The 17008-nt window shown below is 35.9% G+C and overlaps 1 protein-coding gene across 1 annotated transcript in view; it reads right to left on the reverse strand.

Annotated features, from left to right (window-relative positions):
* LOC124390359 (protein unc-79 homolog) overlaps positions 1-16720 on the reverse strand; it is a 36595-nt gene extending 19875 nt beyond the window's left edge. The window contains 19 exon segments of the mRNA XM_046856251.1: positions 275-415; positions 1016-1139; positions 1963-2153; positions 2246-2476; positions 2759-2930; positions 3352-3581; positions 5442-5470; positions 5742-5782; positions 6154-6242; positions 6928-6992; positions 8672-8737; positions 8740-8800; positions 8885-8940; positions 9035-9104; positions 9107-9129; positions 10165-10335; positions 11070-11383; positions 14115-14235; positions 16164-16720. Coding sequence (XP_046712207.1) covers positions 275-415; positions 1016-1139; positions 1963-2153; positions 2246-2476; positions 2759-2930; positions 3352-3581; positions 5442-5470; positions 5742-5782; positions 6154-6242; positions 6928-6992; positions 8672-8737; positions 8740-8800; positions 8885-8940; positions 9035-9104; positions 9107-9129; positions 10165-10335; positions 11070-11383; positions 14115-14235; positions 16164-16185 — 2217 coding nt within the window. The 5' untranslated portion in view covers positions 16186-16720.
* Positions 16721-17008: the final 288 nt, after the last annotated feature.

The following is a 17008-nucleotide window of genomic DNA, read 5'->3' on the forward strand; positions in this document are numbered from 1 at the left end:
AAAATGTATTAGCATTGAACACCATGATCCTCTTTTACATTCAGTAATCCAGTGGTTTTGGATGTATCACTTCCTTGCCAACAATCAAGCCTTTTAAAGAGACTATATTTAGTCTTTGCCCTGTTGTCATGACAACCGGCCTCCCTTTAATATTGCACCCAATAATTGAGCAGTCTTTGCACATTGCACAAGCATCTGCACACTGCTATTGTTTATTATTATCTATTTGTACTATTATTAATACTATACAGAATCTAATTGAGTTAATAAATACCCTTCGGGCCCCAGAACTTCCTGTTAGGTCTGTGCCTCGAGTCTTCCGTTGATTAGCCAGCTCCTTCACAGAGTTCACACCATCTGAGAACATGCCAATCAAAAGCTGCAGGGGCACAACGATGTCCAGCTCAGACAGCACCTGCACCCATTGAGTAATAAAAATATATATTATGACATCATTGTCTGAAAGACCTACATCAAGCATCAGGTTTAGTGCAAGCACACAAATATACACACAGATGGTTACGTGTAAAACTGAAGCATCATGATGCCACACTTTAAAAACTGTCAACGCATGTCAATGTAGTGTCCTAAATTTAGGGATGACATCATTGCACTTTCTTACATGGATGTAAATTTTTTTTTTTTTAATGACACTGATGGACCTAAAGATGAGGCTCTCTGCTGAGTGTTTAGGATGCACAAGAAAAGTCAGTAGCTAAAAAAATGTGACATCAAAGACTAAAATCTGGGAGCTTTGGCTCAATGTGTTTGTCTCAAGATACCACTGGCCCAGATCCCTACTCAGCATGTGCCATGCTTTTATATATATTTTTCCCATAATCCTCTTAAAATAGATACATGGCATGTACAAACTTATTTCTTAAAGTTGACTAGAGAATCAAGGTCCAGAAATTGTTACTGTGATTACCACATTGCCTATGTATGTTTATTGTGGACATATGTAGTATTCTCATATACATATTGTTTATATATATATATATATATATATACTCACATGTAGCCATAGTAAGGCTTGTTCTTGTACTGAGGCAGGATAGCCAGTAAATCTACAACTTATGAAACCAAACATCTCCTCCATGGAGAAAGGCAGTGGACATAACTCGATATCAAACATCTTGCTGTAGGAAAAAAGCAAATACAAAGAGGTAAGAGAGAACAACATGGCAACACCTGCTTCACAATAAAGTCAAACCCATGAAAGAAATATTTAGGTCCAACATTAACTTCAAGTCTAATGAAGAGACTTAATTAATCTAAAACGTAAACTCATTGAGGATTCTTCATAGAGACAAATGAGGACAGGAGACTTAGCTAAAGGCATACAAACTGCTAACTTCTCATTAATAGTGACCTCTATAAGGCTGCTTAGTACAGAAATAATTCCACAGAGCCAAAGGGGCTTTCATGTTTGACCTTATTCGTGATGAAGGTCAATAGCACCTAGTGGGTTGCCATGGTAACTAAGACAGGCCAAGTGAGAGCCATTGGGGTTTTCTTTGAGCTATGCATCACAACACCTGAGTGTTAATCACACTTGAAAATACATGGCATCCTATGTATAGCACACAAATTCTCCACTTTGTGCATTTTTTTCTATTCTGTGTAGTGTTTTCAGATCCAGAAGTCTCATCAGTTTTTAGTTTCCAGAAGTCACCCAATTCCTAAGAAATCTGAAATCTAAGTGTGTTTAGAACAAAAGAAGAGTGTAAAATGTGTGACTGACTTTTTTTTTTTACTTGTTTTTTCAGCAAATACAGTTATTATCATTTAAAACAAACAGCACCATGTGTACAGTGGAGCTTTGTTGCCAAACTCATTCGACAAAACCACATGTTCAATGTTATTTATAATAAAAGTCAGCAAAGCTGCTTGATTAACAGTAACTAAAAATAACTATAATAAAATAATACTGAGTGTTCTATTAAAAATTAATAACTATACCTAAGGACTTCCCGGAACTCTTTTAGCTGGTTGTCTGGCACTTCAGTACGTATGGCCTCCAGCCATTCAGGCATAAAACACTCCCAAAGTGGCTGGCTAATCACGTTATAGGGAATTAAACACAGGATTCGGTTCAGGCCCTCCTTTAGCTGTGAAACTGTACTGCAGGATTTATCCCAGTAGCCACCCACCTGTAAGCACACATGCACAAATAAGTGCATTTACTAATGGTCATATAGTCAAGGGAGCCATTAAAGCAATTTTATAAGCAAAGACTTCTTACTCTGGCAAACTCCACTGGCTTGGGCAACAGGCACATGACCATGACATCAAAACGCACATCACAGACAGTCTTGAGCCACTTTGTGACAAACTGGGGCTTGAGCTTCTCTACTAGACTGCCCACTTCATCATCCATCATGTAAGCAGTGGAGTGGAACCATTGGAAGACCATGCTAACCAGACGAGCAAGGCTCTCTGTGGGCGTGTTCTCACTTGGGGAACACAGGCTCACCTAAAGCAGTATAAAGAGAATGGAAGGATGGATAGGTGAAAGGAGATGAAGGTTTGAAAGATGGGCAGGTAACTTGTTAGTACAGCTGTAGTAGTGCATTAGCTGTATTGATATGGCATTAGTCGAGTGACTGCTTTAGTAAAGGATAGAGTGATAATGTTTTTGTGGAATACAGCAGTCTATTATCATTATAATACCAAAAAAAACCTGAAAACCTGAGCATATTACAATTTTTTACACAGAATCCAATACACACATATAGAACATGGATACACTCTTTACCAAGAGCCAGATGCCAAACTGACTAAGCAGCCTCTGATCATGCTGGTCATCCTCTTTGTTATCAAATTCCAGGTTGTCGAGAGAGTGGTGGGAGGTGGAGAGGCCCATCTGACGCCGGCGGTTCATCTCAAACTCCCGCTGCTCTGCATGGATCTCTGCCTCTTTTAGCAGGCTAACACAGTGTGAGACAAATAGCAGACAAGACCTAATGACACAATGAACGATTCAGCTAATAATACAGAAAAATGTCAATAAGTCCATATTTTTACTGTCCTGTAAACCAAAATGCGTTGCGTTAATAAATAGGGGAATGAGGCTTCAGTGTTAGATTTGAGCTGACAAGTAAATTGATAAATTGTATAAATAATGTACTCTGTATATACAGTTTATTTGATACATACATGTATAAGATAATTTATTAACATTTATGTGAATTATTATTAGTACCCAGTTGTATAGGAATAATTATGCGCAATAAAAAAAAAAAAAGGACCTTATAATATATAATGCATCACATGAAAGTCTGTTACTGTGTAAATCCTACGTACATCATACAGTTTTAAGCTCAGTGCGAGTCACTGCAGAGTGGGTACCTGATGACAGACTCCACAGTGCAGACGAGCTCCTCGGCTCCGCACTCACGGGTGTTTATAGGGGGAGGAGAAGTCTGGTACAGATGAGTCTCTGCTGAAGCACCCACCTCACTGCTGTGGTGGTTGACATGGCAACGCTTGCAGTAGCGAACGGGCCGGTTGCCATGCCGACCGCAGCAGCCGGCCGAGAAGCAGGTGACAACAGCCCGTCTCACATGAGAGCTGCAGTTCTGTTGGCCAGAAACAGAGAGAGAGCCAGCGACAGAGAGGGTAAGTAAATCAACAGACAGACAGGCAGAAACAGAGGACCAGAAGGAGGTGGCAAGAGGAAAAGAAATCAATAAAATCCATCCATGTCACATAAAAGAAGCACAGTTATTTATTAGCAATGCATATACAGGGATGCCAGGAATACAAAAAGAACCAACAATGCATCATTTTGCGAAAAAAATATGAAGCATGGTCAAGGACGAGACAACCTTAACCTGATCATTCAGTATTTCTGGCGCATTCCTAATATAGTGTTATTTTGTTATATTAAAATATGCATTATTCATATTAAGTATTAAAAGAAGCATTAGTTATTAAAATATTGGATACTCCTTTACTGGGTCTATTTGTCAGTAAAACATTAAGAGCATGTGATTGCTGCCCATCGCTTTGCAGACATCCTTAAAAACAAGGTTTTGACACAAATGTTTGGGCATTGAATTGATTATCAGGCTGTGATATGTTTTTGTGCTAAAAACACATAAAAGTCTGGATGGTCAAAATTGTCCAAAATCCAGCATTATAGAATATTAGTGTTAGAAATGCTAATTAATGCAATTGTTTTCGACTGGTTAGGATATAAAGGCATATTAAATCATGATTGAAAAATTATTAACACATTATTATTATTATTATTATTATTACTATCATCATCATTATTACTGGTTCTTAAAGGATGTACAATGGTAAGAGTACACATTAATAAGATGCATTCTAAGCAATACACTTATCTAAATGAGAAACCTGGCCCAGTATGCACATCAGTAGAAAATAACGTTTTGCATTATACAATGACAAAGCCTATTTAAAAGGTTGTGGATTAAAAATGAGCAAAACACTTTAAGCTTCCGGACAGCTGCCTCGTACTGAAAACACAGTGTGACTGTTTCAGGCACTGTACCTGAGATTACCACCAACTGCTTGCTGGCTCACTGTGAAAACACAGTGAGGAAGTTTTCCAGGACACACATCATCATTGCCTTCTAGTTCCATGATGAACATGAACACTATGCTGTGTGTTTGCAAGGACAGTTCTAAAAAGAACTATGAATGCATTTTTACCTGATCAACCTTATCATGTTGAAATGTAATCTTTAAATAAATATAATCTGATATCTATGATGCACAGTCTACATCATATATTTTCCTTATTTCTATCGATAAATTAGCATTAATATATTTAAGCCTCAAGGACTTGTCAATGGATTCATACTTATATTAATCACTCTTGTTCCTACATTTCTTTTCTATTACTTTCAGTGTCATTCTGAATAATTCATAGATGTTACTGAGTAGTATGCTTTAAAATGAATAAATGAATAATAAAAAAATGAATTATAAAAGTTTAAAGAATTTATTTCAGACTGATAAGATATGTTTCAGTTCTAATGTCTTTACTTATGTCTTGAAAATGACTGAACAGAAATATTTATTGTTTACTGTTCAGCCATTTAAAATCTTCAGGCTGATGCTGCATATTTGATTGCCCAAGCGGCAGTAACAGGCACGCAGATGTAAGAACGTGAGCTGATTATATCTATTACAGATGAGAATCTGACTACCATGGCAACCACCAGGCAACACACTAGAATGGTCACAATGTGAACCAGTCTAAATACAGCATGTGCAACCTGAATATAATTATCAGAGTGCATTCTGTAAAAAATGCAAATATAAGACAAAAAACTGTAATTCTATTGGAAAACACAGGCTTCTGCACAATGAATGACCCAATTCGATGATGAAAGACACGATGTCCTAGTGACATGATTATATTCATCCAAATACACCATAATAATAGACATCAGTAAAAATCTTACCTTCTTCTGACAAATAGCAGATATTTCAGCTGTGTGAAATAACATAGGTTATTGTTATTAATATGCTAGATGTTCCAGCACAGCTCAATCTAAATGTGCAACATACTTAATTATCTGGTGAAAGCTTTATATGTGAATTATTTATACAGTAAAATGAGCAACTGGTTTATTGGCACACTTGAAAAAAAGGCAAAAATTATTAATGTGTACCAAAATTGACTATGTTTCTGTAAGTGTGTTCATGTGTTGGGTGTGTTTTTATTTAACATGTAATATTTACAAGATAATAATAATGCTGACCTTGAGGTAAGAGCACATCAACCAGCCACTCTGCATGGTCTCTGCAGATGCAAACATAAGAAAAATGAGCAGGAGAACACACATAAAAGATTTATACCTCCTATAAGATTTGTTTAAAAAACAATATTGACAACCCATAGCCCTCTAACCAACCCTGCGTACTGTGGCTCAATTTCATTACTCTTTCGATATCTTTTTACACAATGCTACAGGTCATTTACCACATGAGGTCACGTGGAAGGCAAGATTAATGATCAGGGTAAAGCCCACAGATGTTTAATTAACAATGATAATGTTACAGAGGGGATAATATAACCATGGTTACTACTCAGGTGAGCAAACACCATGACCGGTCAGGCACACATTTACAGACCACTGGTTTCCTAGAATGTACCTAAGAAATAAAGCCTACCCTGCAATCCTCTGACTGCATTCTTCACAGATATACAGAGGAGGAGGCTTGTCTCCCAGAGCAACCGAGAGAGTTGGGTCGATGCACATCTGAGTGGAAAAATACAACAGGCATGTTACTGGACTCCAGACCCACATTATCACAATAACTGTCGCATAGATTAGACAATATTACTAACAGGAAAAAACATCAGGATGATGCACTTTGGTTGTCCATCATTTAGCAATTAAAAGTAGGATATGTTGACATCTGAATCATTTGGGATTTAAACGTCACAAGCACGTACATCCTGAAATATGTTGGTTTTAATTTATTGCCATATTGAAGCCCTAAAGGGTTTCAGCAGTTGGGCGGCAGCTCTTAATACAATGTCCAGTAATTTACAGAGCTCTTCTACTCATGCAATCACCCCATCCTCCGGCCGCACCGGGTCATATCTTCCAATTAAGCTTCCCCACCTCCAGCTCAGAACGCACTGCCCCCTCTCAGACCTGCAGTAATTGAAATGCGGGGCATGTCTATTCCTGTTTCATTTTCACTTGAGTGTGCAAGCGGAGTCAATACTGACAAAGAAGAACAAATGGCTACAGACATTATTAGAGACGTTAGTGCGTGGGTGTGCTTGTATGTGTGTTTTTACTCATGCTTGCAAAGGTGCGTGCCTTTTTTATATAGCCCTTATATAGTGAAAAATGTAAATGAAAGAAAACAGATACATATAAATGTGTACATACTCAAATGAGCTCATTATTAGTAAACCAGATTCTACTGTACCTTCACTGCTGGCTTATTAATTGAATTATGACACTCAATATGTTGGCAGTGAATGGGATTCCAGGCTGCAGAAGTGGGTGAGAGGAGCAAAGGAGGAAGAAAGGAACATTTTAATGCAGTGATTTAAAAAAAAAGAGAAACAATAGTGAATTGTTGATTAATAGTTTAGAGTGCTTCTTAAATGCAGAAAGGTTTATAATTTTCTATTCCTATTTTAAATATTTTAGACATTTTTTGAAAACTTCGTTGACATCACAGCCTCGTACAAATTCTCTTCATAGCGCTATAAAAAATGCTTTTTCCATTGTCTTGAAAAACAATTCACATGTCCTAAGCACTATAATTACTACAAAATAACTGCTCAACACATTTGGATTCCAAAACAAATTTTTTAAAATAGTTTTATACAACAATAACTGCTCTTAATATCATAAAATATATATCAGGTATGTGCAGTTAGGGAAATAATTATTTAATCCCCTGCTGATTTTGTTAAATTTACCCCCTAACAGTCTAGAATTTTTATGGTGGTTTATTTTAACAAATAATATAAAAGAATCCATAACAAAAAATCAATAAAGGTGATTAAATATTTTGCATTTGATCGAGTAAAATAAGTATTTGATCCCATACCAACCAGCAAGAATTCTAAATCCCACACAAGCAAATTAGTACTGTCCCTCTAAGGAATAACTCCTAATATCATCTTATTATGTGTGTAAAAGACACCATTCACAGAATCAACCTCTTTCATTCAAACCTTTCCACCACCATGGGAAAGACCAAAGAGCTGTAAAAGGAGTTTCAAGTTTGTAGACCTGCACAAGGTTGGAATGGGCTACAAGACCATCAGACATTTGCCTTGGCTGTATGTTTTGGTTCACTGTCATGCTGGAAGATCCATCTACAACCCATCTTCAGTTTTTTTGGCTAAGGCCAGAATGTTCTTATCCAAGATTCTACAGCACATGGTCCCATTTATGTAGTGAAGTCTTTCTAAACTCTTAGCAAAGAAACAGCCCCAAAGCAGAATGTTTTCTCCTCCATGTTTGACAGTGGGGATGGTGATCTTGGGGTCATATTCAGCATTTTCCTGCCTTCAAACATGACAAGTCGATTTGAATTCAAAGAGTTTAATTTTGGTCTCATCTGACCACATCCCATTCTCCCAAGCCTTCTCTAAATCAATCAGGTGTTCATTGGCAAACTTCAGACCAGCCTGTTCATGTGCATTCTTGAGCAGAGGGAACCAATGGTTTTCTTGGTAAATGTGGTCTCAGTTCCCTTGAGATCATGAAGCTCCTCCTGTGTAATTCTGGGCATCTTTCTCAGAATCATCCTTACCCCATTAGGTTAGATTTTGCATGGAGCTCCAGAGTGAGGGCGATTGAATTATCTTATATTTCTTCCATTTTCAAATGATCTCACCAACAGTGGTCTCTTTCTCACCAAGCTTCTTGTTGATGGTCTTGTAGCCCGTTCCAACTTATGCAGGTCTACAATCTTGTTCCTGACGTCCTTTGGCAGCTCTTTGGTCCTGCCCTTGGTGGTGAAGACCTTTGAATAGAACTAGTAATAGAAAATATTGAATAGAAAATAAACTTACCATAAAATTCTAGATTGTTCATTCATTTATAAGATGGTAAATTTAGCAAAATCAGCAGGGGATCAAATAATTGTTTCCCCACTGTATAAACCTTTGATTGTTTACATATACAGAACACAATGGGAGAAAATGACTCACCTGTGTACTGGAGCCCCCTGTACTCACTAATAGCACCTGGAGGCTTGAGATTAGGCCAGTAATGAAGAGCATTTGAACAGCAGGAGGTTTTACTTGGGATGGGCCATAGGATATTACGTACAGAAGGTCCTTAAAACAGTAAAAGATTCATTTTGAGAGACAATGCTTAGCATGTAAATTTTCTCAAAAGATAATAGAATCTTAAAACGCTACCTTCCACACTTCCTGTTTATACTTCATCAGGCACTCCAAAAGCTGACAGTGGTACACTAACATGAGCATAAAAGCATCTGATCAGCTTATGTTTATTTTCTTGTCATTATTCATTGTATACATTTTTCCATAAAGGAACAATATATCTACCTGGATTTGAGGTATACTGCATAGCAATCATTAGCATAGATGAAGCAGAGAGATTGACGTATGCAGGAACCCTCCTTCTCTCCGAGTTGAACCCACTTTAAAAAATCAAAAGGCATCAGTTTATGGAAATCTCATAGGTAAGCTTTACCTTAATTTAAAATACTACATGAGTTAGCAGGTAAAAGAAACTTCAGGAAAACAACATAAGAAATAACAAAACAAGTATATATATTTTTATATATTAATATAATTAATTGTTAAAATGTCTGCATTTATATATACATACATATATATAAATATATGTATATATGTATATATGTATTATATATATATATATATATATATATATATATATATATATATATATATATATATATATATATATATATATATATATATAAAACAGACAGACAGACAGACAGACAGACAGACAGACAGACAGACAGACAGACAGACAGACAGATAGATAGATAGATAGATAGATAGATAGATAGATAGATAGATAGATAGATAGATAAAAATTGTTTTAACTTTGAGTGATATACTGGTGTGTAAGTTGTCTTAATAGATAACTAATTTATTTTATTATAATTTAATTATGTATTAATTATTAGTTTAAATATGCTGTATGAATAAATGAAAAACTATTGTCTGGAAGACTGAATAACACAAATGTTTGTAGTTTGCATTCACCTCGCATTAAAATGATTTTTTTATAACAAACAGATGTGTACATTTTTACTGTCACTGTCACCAATACCCTGGGAATTCAAGCTGTGAGAACATCATGTTGATCTTTGGGACAGAGTGTTCCATTTTACTTGGCTCTAGATGTGAAATCTACTTTACTGAAGATGGCCCTTGGTCTTTACAAGCCCCCAATCTGTCATCCCTTGCTCTATTTTAGAGATAAAGAACAAACCATTTATGCCCATATAGTGCATGATCTATTTGGCTATTTGAACTCTGCTAATGAAATACTATATATATATATATATATATATATATATATATATATATATATATATATATATATATATATATATAAAATAAAAAACATTTGATATAATAGATTTTGAATATAAAGTTGCAAGCAGTGCCCTTTATATAAATAACAGCATAATACTCACATATAGCCATAGGAAGGAAAGACGTGCTCAGATATTCTATGATGTCTTTGTGTAGGAAGGGAGGGAAGGTGGCTAAGGTGGAGATCATAGTATAGGGCAAAGTGCTGAGAATATCATCGCTGAGAAAGGGTAGTAGGCATGTTGTCGTGTAAAATATGGCCTGCCCCAGATCTGATGAGGGGAAGAGTAGAAAAGTAAAGAAACGAGAGAAGAAACTAATGTAACATACTCTTGGTCTCCATATGGATTTAGAGTCACATAATTTTATGCAAATTGTAAAAAAAAATTGGTAAAGATCATCAAAATTATATACATTGTTTATATTAAACAATACTGTAAGCAAATGTATTGTATATACACTGGTATAAAACCAGACACTCAGCAAATTTTAGAATTTAAGGCATAAAGAAAAATAAATTTTACAGCTATTTTAATAAAAGACTTAAAAAGTATGGATCACTCTTTGCTCAGTAATATCCACGATCGACAGCTGATCTTCAGAGGGGTGTAGAGCATTTGACCAGTAATATGTGCTCTAAGGTTTGATAAAATATTCATGCCATGCAAAGACCCAAAATGCTGGCAAAGACACTAGAGGAGGTTATTATTTTTTATAATACCTACCTCTGAATATACAACTTATAAATGAAGTTTGGTAAATCATAGCTATCAGGTCAGAGTTTCTTTGATTACTAAGAATCTAAAGATTTCATTCATTATTCAGAATATAATAAAATTCTGATATACGGTGTATATATATATATATATATATATATATATATATATATATATATATATATATATAGTTATTTATGTATATCCAAAGTGTACAAATTTGGTCCTACACTTTTTGTTTTATTGGACTGAATGACATGTTAGTATGTCTCTGACTTTGGATCACTCACCATGCTGACCGTGCTGCAGCAGGGGCACCAGGTCAAGCAAGGTGACGAGGGTAGCATAAAGCCCCTGATAGTCCAGAGAAGGGTACTCTGAGAGCTGAGCGTCCCGACTCTGCTGGGCGGTCCCCCCCCGGTCGGCCGGGGCGTCCCGCAGAACGCTGTAAAGGAGGGAGCGAGTAACTGTAGGGTTGATGGAACTGACTTGTGGTCTTAGAGATGGGGTGAGTGGGAATGGCACAGGAAAAAGACACATGGTCATGGGCACGGCCAAATTGGAAGCTTCCTGGCTCTCCTTCCTGCCTGTACGGGACAGGATGCTGCTCCGGGGGAGAGGGGAACAGGGGAAAAAAAGAGACAACAAAGACACAAAGAAACAGCACATTACATTGAAATGGCTCTACAGAGACAGTGTAAGTAGAAAAGAACCAAACCCAGATAAATCCCACATAGGATGCAGTGTCTCTACTTTTATATCACTGAGCATGTGTTTTTCATTTTTCTCATTTTGTAAATAATTTTTTAACTTGAAAGAGGCATTACTTCCTTTTTTTAATTTTAATTTTATTGAAAAACAAAAAGATGCCAACAGAAACTTGCAAAGAACTGCAATGATCACTGCATCTCATGCGTATCTGGTAACAAGGAGCAAAATATAAAAAAAAAAAATATGGCATGTTTTCAGTGGCAGCCCCGTACTTCTCCAGAGGAAAAGCGTTAAATAAACACTGACCCCTCTGATTAAATCAGTTGCGGGGCAGCCGTGCAGGTCAAATCAGTTAGGAGGCCAAATAACCATGCTTTGTTCAAAAAAAAAAAAAAAAAAGAATGGCAGGGGCTGTCAAAGATGAGAGCAATTTCAAATTGGTTCGGGCACAATACAGAGATGACACTTCTGAAACATGCTTCAGCCAGTAATAAACATGTATGTGAGGTTCGACTAAAAGTTCTCTTATCACAACACATGTTTATTGCGTCATAAATAAATAATGTCAGTATGTAAGTACATTATGATACTTGCTCAGTATCATTGGGGAGGAGAACTAATGAGATCCAACAAGCATATGGATTTCAGTTCTAAAATAAATGTAGCTAGTCTACGGTTAGGGAAGAATCTGTAATGGAAAAGGAATAAGGTTGCTTCAAACGGAATGGCTGGTAGCATTATGCTTGTGGACTAATGGGGGATGGACGTTTGTGTTTGCTGTCTCCTGGGAGTATTTTTCCCTAATTCTCTGAAGGAAAATGGCAGCAAAAATTTAATTGATCTATTATTGGCTTGAGAGCATTGGGAAGAGAAAAATTTGTCTTTTGATGCACATTACATAAAAACAGTGTGATGTGTCATTGGTCAAAGTGCAAACTCTAAAAACAATTATCTATACTATAAACATATGCATGTAAAATTATGTACATTTCTAGTTCTTGATAGCAGTGATGCAAATACAAAAACAGAACAGCTTAATATGATAATCTATCAGATAATAAGTCATGTTTTGCAAATACATAATGGACAACACATGATATTTATACCAGAATACACTGAATCATAAAAAACATAATCTTAAGTCATAACTAAGGTTTAAAATAATAATATTTGCTAATCATCAGTATATTTTCTTCAGCACAAATCTCAGTCTCACACACACACACACACATATATACACCGATGCTACTCTGCATGTCTAATTCAAGATTCCATTTACAAGCAAGAAAGGAAAGGATCCTGTCTTATTGGCACAATGTATAATTACATTGTAATATAATTAGTATTTATTGATAAATAATTGATACAAATTATTTGATTAAATATTGCAATACAATATAATAATAATAATAGTAATAATAATAATAATAATAATAATACAATTATGCTACTTATATAGCAAATCAAATCTTTTTTTGTCTCCTGATTCAGACAACATAAAATTTCCCACAAGACTTCTTGCCCTTTTCAGTTACGTGTCATTAGCCCCCTGCAGCAGTCCTGCTAAAGCACTACTGTTGCCGTGTATCAAATATCTATTTGGCTGCTCGATCCTCTCTCTGTCTGGCTGATATTCTCTCTAAAACTGTGACATATGCTGTGTCCCTGCCATCCTGCTCTCAAGCTTCACTGCTTGTTTTTTACCCCAGGCTGTAAAACAGGTGTCTGAAAAAATATAAGCTTAATATTACTTTTAAACTGTATCTTTTTGCAAAGTGATTTATGGCCCCATCAGTGCTGCTGTACTGTGACCTATATATAGCATAAAAGCCCAAATAATTTTTTTATTATTTTACAATTAATAACCAACCCATGTGCAAGGTTGCTACATCATGCTCTATTAGGTAAGCAATAAAACACAATGGGGCATGCTGTTATAGGAAAATAATCAATGACACAGTGGTGTGATAAATTTCCAACCTGAAAGGGTATTGATTATTTTCCAATATGACCAAATCCTGATGTGTTTTATTCTCTAGGTGTTTTAAATGCCAGGGTCATTTAATTTAAGAAATACATATCAAGAATATTTTTTCCCCAAAAAATCCATCTTACTTGAAGACTTTCTTAGTCTGATTTACAAGTGTTTGTGCAAGATGTTACTTCTAAACCGACAAAATATTAGAATGAATGCACTTATAAAAATCTAAATGATCAAAAGCTTCTACTTGAATTTTCTTCAATCAGAATCAAGCATTCAGCAGCACTGTGGTACAGTATAAACACTCTGAAGTATTATATATTTAAGTTACTTTTTTTTTTCAAGTATGGATAACAGATAGAGAATGGAGCAAGCCAAATGTTAAAATAGTTTTGTTATTTCGGCTCAATAGAACAATACACAACTATAGAACTAGGCATTCTTCTAACAGTCAAGCAATCTGTACTGTACCATTGCCACTATTGTCTCTACACTACAATACCATTAATAATATACCTCAAGATATTTATTGTGCCTAAATGCCTTAATGCGAATTTATAGCTGAACACTAAAACTCAAATAACACAAATATCTGTAGTGCGTATCTTTACTTCACCTGTTGGTCCAAGCGTAGTACACTTACCTGAGCAGGGTTTGAGAAAAGTATTTCAGTGTGTTTGCAATGTCCGTCCCAGACGGCACAGGGTAAATATTGTGTTGAACACGGTTGTGATACTCCTGCAAGTATCGAATCTTAGAGGCAACTAAACAAAGAGCAAAGTGATACATGATCAACAGCAGGCAAGGCCTCAATGCCTTCATTAAAGATTACAGAAAAAAGCTGGGACTATAGATCAGCAAAGATTTGCTGCTTTTAACTGCACTGTACACCATGACAGAACATGCACACTTACACACAAAGTGATGGCAAAGTATATGATCATTGTCATGGCGGCTTTTTTAATCCCAGAAGCTATTCAATTTATAGTGTTTATGATATTCAGATTTGACACCAAAAATATAAGACAAACCCAGATTACAAAAATTATTTTGCCGAATGATAACCAAAGCTATCTGTTTTTTTGAAACTCAAATTTTAAACAAATACAAAAAATGTTGTGTGCACAAAAAACACAAGCACAATGTGAACATCTAAATTCTGGTGCAAGAGAGATGCTTTCTGAAGGTTTCAAAAGCCTCCTTGCCCAGATTAGCTAAATGTTGGTGTTCCATATAATGTGTTTTTTCTCTTGTTTACACATATCGCAAACTCTAGTTTAGAAAATCACTGGAACCACCTAGCCAAGTTCTAACTATTTATTCCTGCTCAAAGGCACTTTTATGAGGGAAATGCAAAACTTCTGTCTTTCCATTTTGTCTCCATCCATTAATGTCTATGAAGGTGTATGACATTGAGAAGGGATAAACTCTCTCATAGGCTGAAAATCTTAGGTAATTCAAAACCTGAAAGCTGCAGTGAATCACATGTAATGTGTTCCAAAAAAGCAATTAGAGGACAACCCAGCTTTTTTTTTTTAACCCCTTTGTTAGCTTTTAAGTTTATTACATTTTGAAGTAAACGTCTTTACTTTACTTCTTTACTTGACTTGACTACCTCATGAGGCTGACTGAGAGAATGCCAAGAGCTTTGAAGAATCGAAAATATAAAACACATTCTTGGTTATTTAACAAGGCTTTTTTTTACTGCATAATTCCATACATTTTCTTTCATAATTTGGATGTCTTCAATAATTAATGTTGAAAATAACAAAAATATATAATAAAAACACTGATTTTTTTTTTAGGACTCATAACAGTAACATGTGTTGGGGGGCCAAACCTTCAACCATTGCATAAATTCATAAATGAGCCATATGTTAGCCGTTTTTATTTTTTGTTTTGTGGCATCATGATCTTGTAGCCATGTTCAGTAAAATATTCAGGTTGTTCTGAGCTGTGCGCACTATGTGGCATTTAGTTTGAGGTCGTTCAGGTCAGCGTTGACCCATAAATTAATTCCACGTTTCCTCTGATTCACATTAATGTGTATGAAATGCAAACTCTCCGAACACACATAGTCTGTTCATACATCATGCAGTCGAGCAAAAAATAACATGCAAACCCATAAGAAAGCAACAGCGAGAAAAAGAGAGAGGAAAGGAGCTGTTTGCATTGAGCTTGATTTTATTGCATAGGAATTATTATTCATTTATGCTGAGTTGCCGTCAGATACAATAATAATAATAATAATAATAATAATAATAATATTAATAAACAAGCTAGTTTTTTACCCCCTTGAATTGAACATGCAGAAGGTTCACCTGGAGCTTTCTACTAGTCATATTTAAAAGTCCATTCTCCAGCTCGACCTTGAGAAATGCTCAAATCTTCCCCAAATCTTTAACCTTTCAATCAGAATCCATCACCTGATCACCTGATCCTTGATCACCTAGACATCTCCTTCATGTCCTGCAGTCTGGAGGACGTGTTGCAGCCTGCTGTGCCTCAGCAACATCTCTCTCTCTCTCTCTCTCTCTCTCTCTCTCTCTTCATCTTTCGGTTAGGGTCTCTTTCTCTCTTTCTCTCTCTCTCATCACGAAGGGCAGCTACGTTACACACATCCTATATTCAACAACCACCACCATCACGGCGGCGTGACATAAAACACAAACATGTGCCAAAATGTACTTACACTGTTCTGCTTTCGTGGACATGTTGAAAGCGCGACGAGCATCACAGAGGAGTCACAGCGGAGACGGTATTGAACCCTGCGGTGTTTGCTGTCTTCTTCCCCGTCCGTGTTTGAAAAAAAGTGAGCGGAGCCCCCCCTCGCTCTCCGGCTCACGCAGGTTATACCACTGTTACCACGGCATCTCCAAACGCCGTTCTCTAACCCAAATCTGCTTGAACACTCTCTACATTTCACTTCAGTCTGTCGTTTTCTCACGTGTCCTTTTTTTTCCTCTAAGGCAGCCTCGATGATTATTTGGCATTTCTGGTTTTCTCGTAAAAACAATACAAAAAAAGGTAGTCTAGTCCACCCGACTCACCTTTGTACCGCGAATGGACTATTCCGTGTCGAACATTTTCCATTGATGATATTAATTTTCGGTGATTGTGGTGGTGGTGGAGGAGGATCTCATCTCTTTAAGGTTTTTTCAAAATAAATAAATAAAATAAAATAATGCATAAGGTGGTTGTCCCTTATAATATGTGTGCTGTAAGGTGAGCTGAAGGTGCAACAGTTGGTTTGGAACAAATTACTTTAAGCAGAATAGCCATATACTTAAGATATGATATGATATGATATGATATGAAATGATATGATATGATATGATATGATATGATATGATATGATATGATATAAAATGATATGATATGATATGATATGATATATGATATATGATATGATATGATATGATATATGATATGATATAAAATGATATGATATGATATATGATATGATATGATATGATATGATATGATATGATATGATATGATATGATATGATATAAAATGATATGATATGATATGATA

This window comes from Silurus meridionalis, chromosome 8 (assembly GCF_014805685.1).
Source record: "Silurus meridionalis isolate SWU-2019-XX chromosome 8, ASM1480568v1, whole genome shotgun sequence".
Lineage (NCBI taxonomy): Eukaryota > Metazoa > Chordata > Actinopteri > Siluriformes > Siluridae > Silurus > Silurus meridionalis.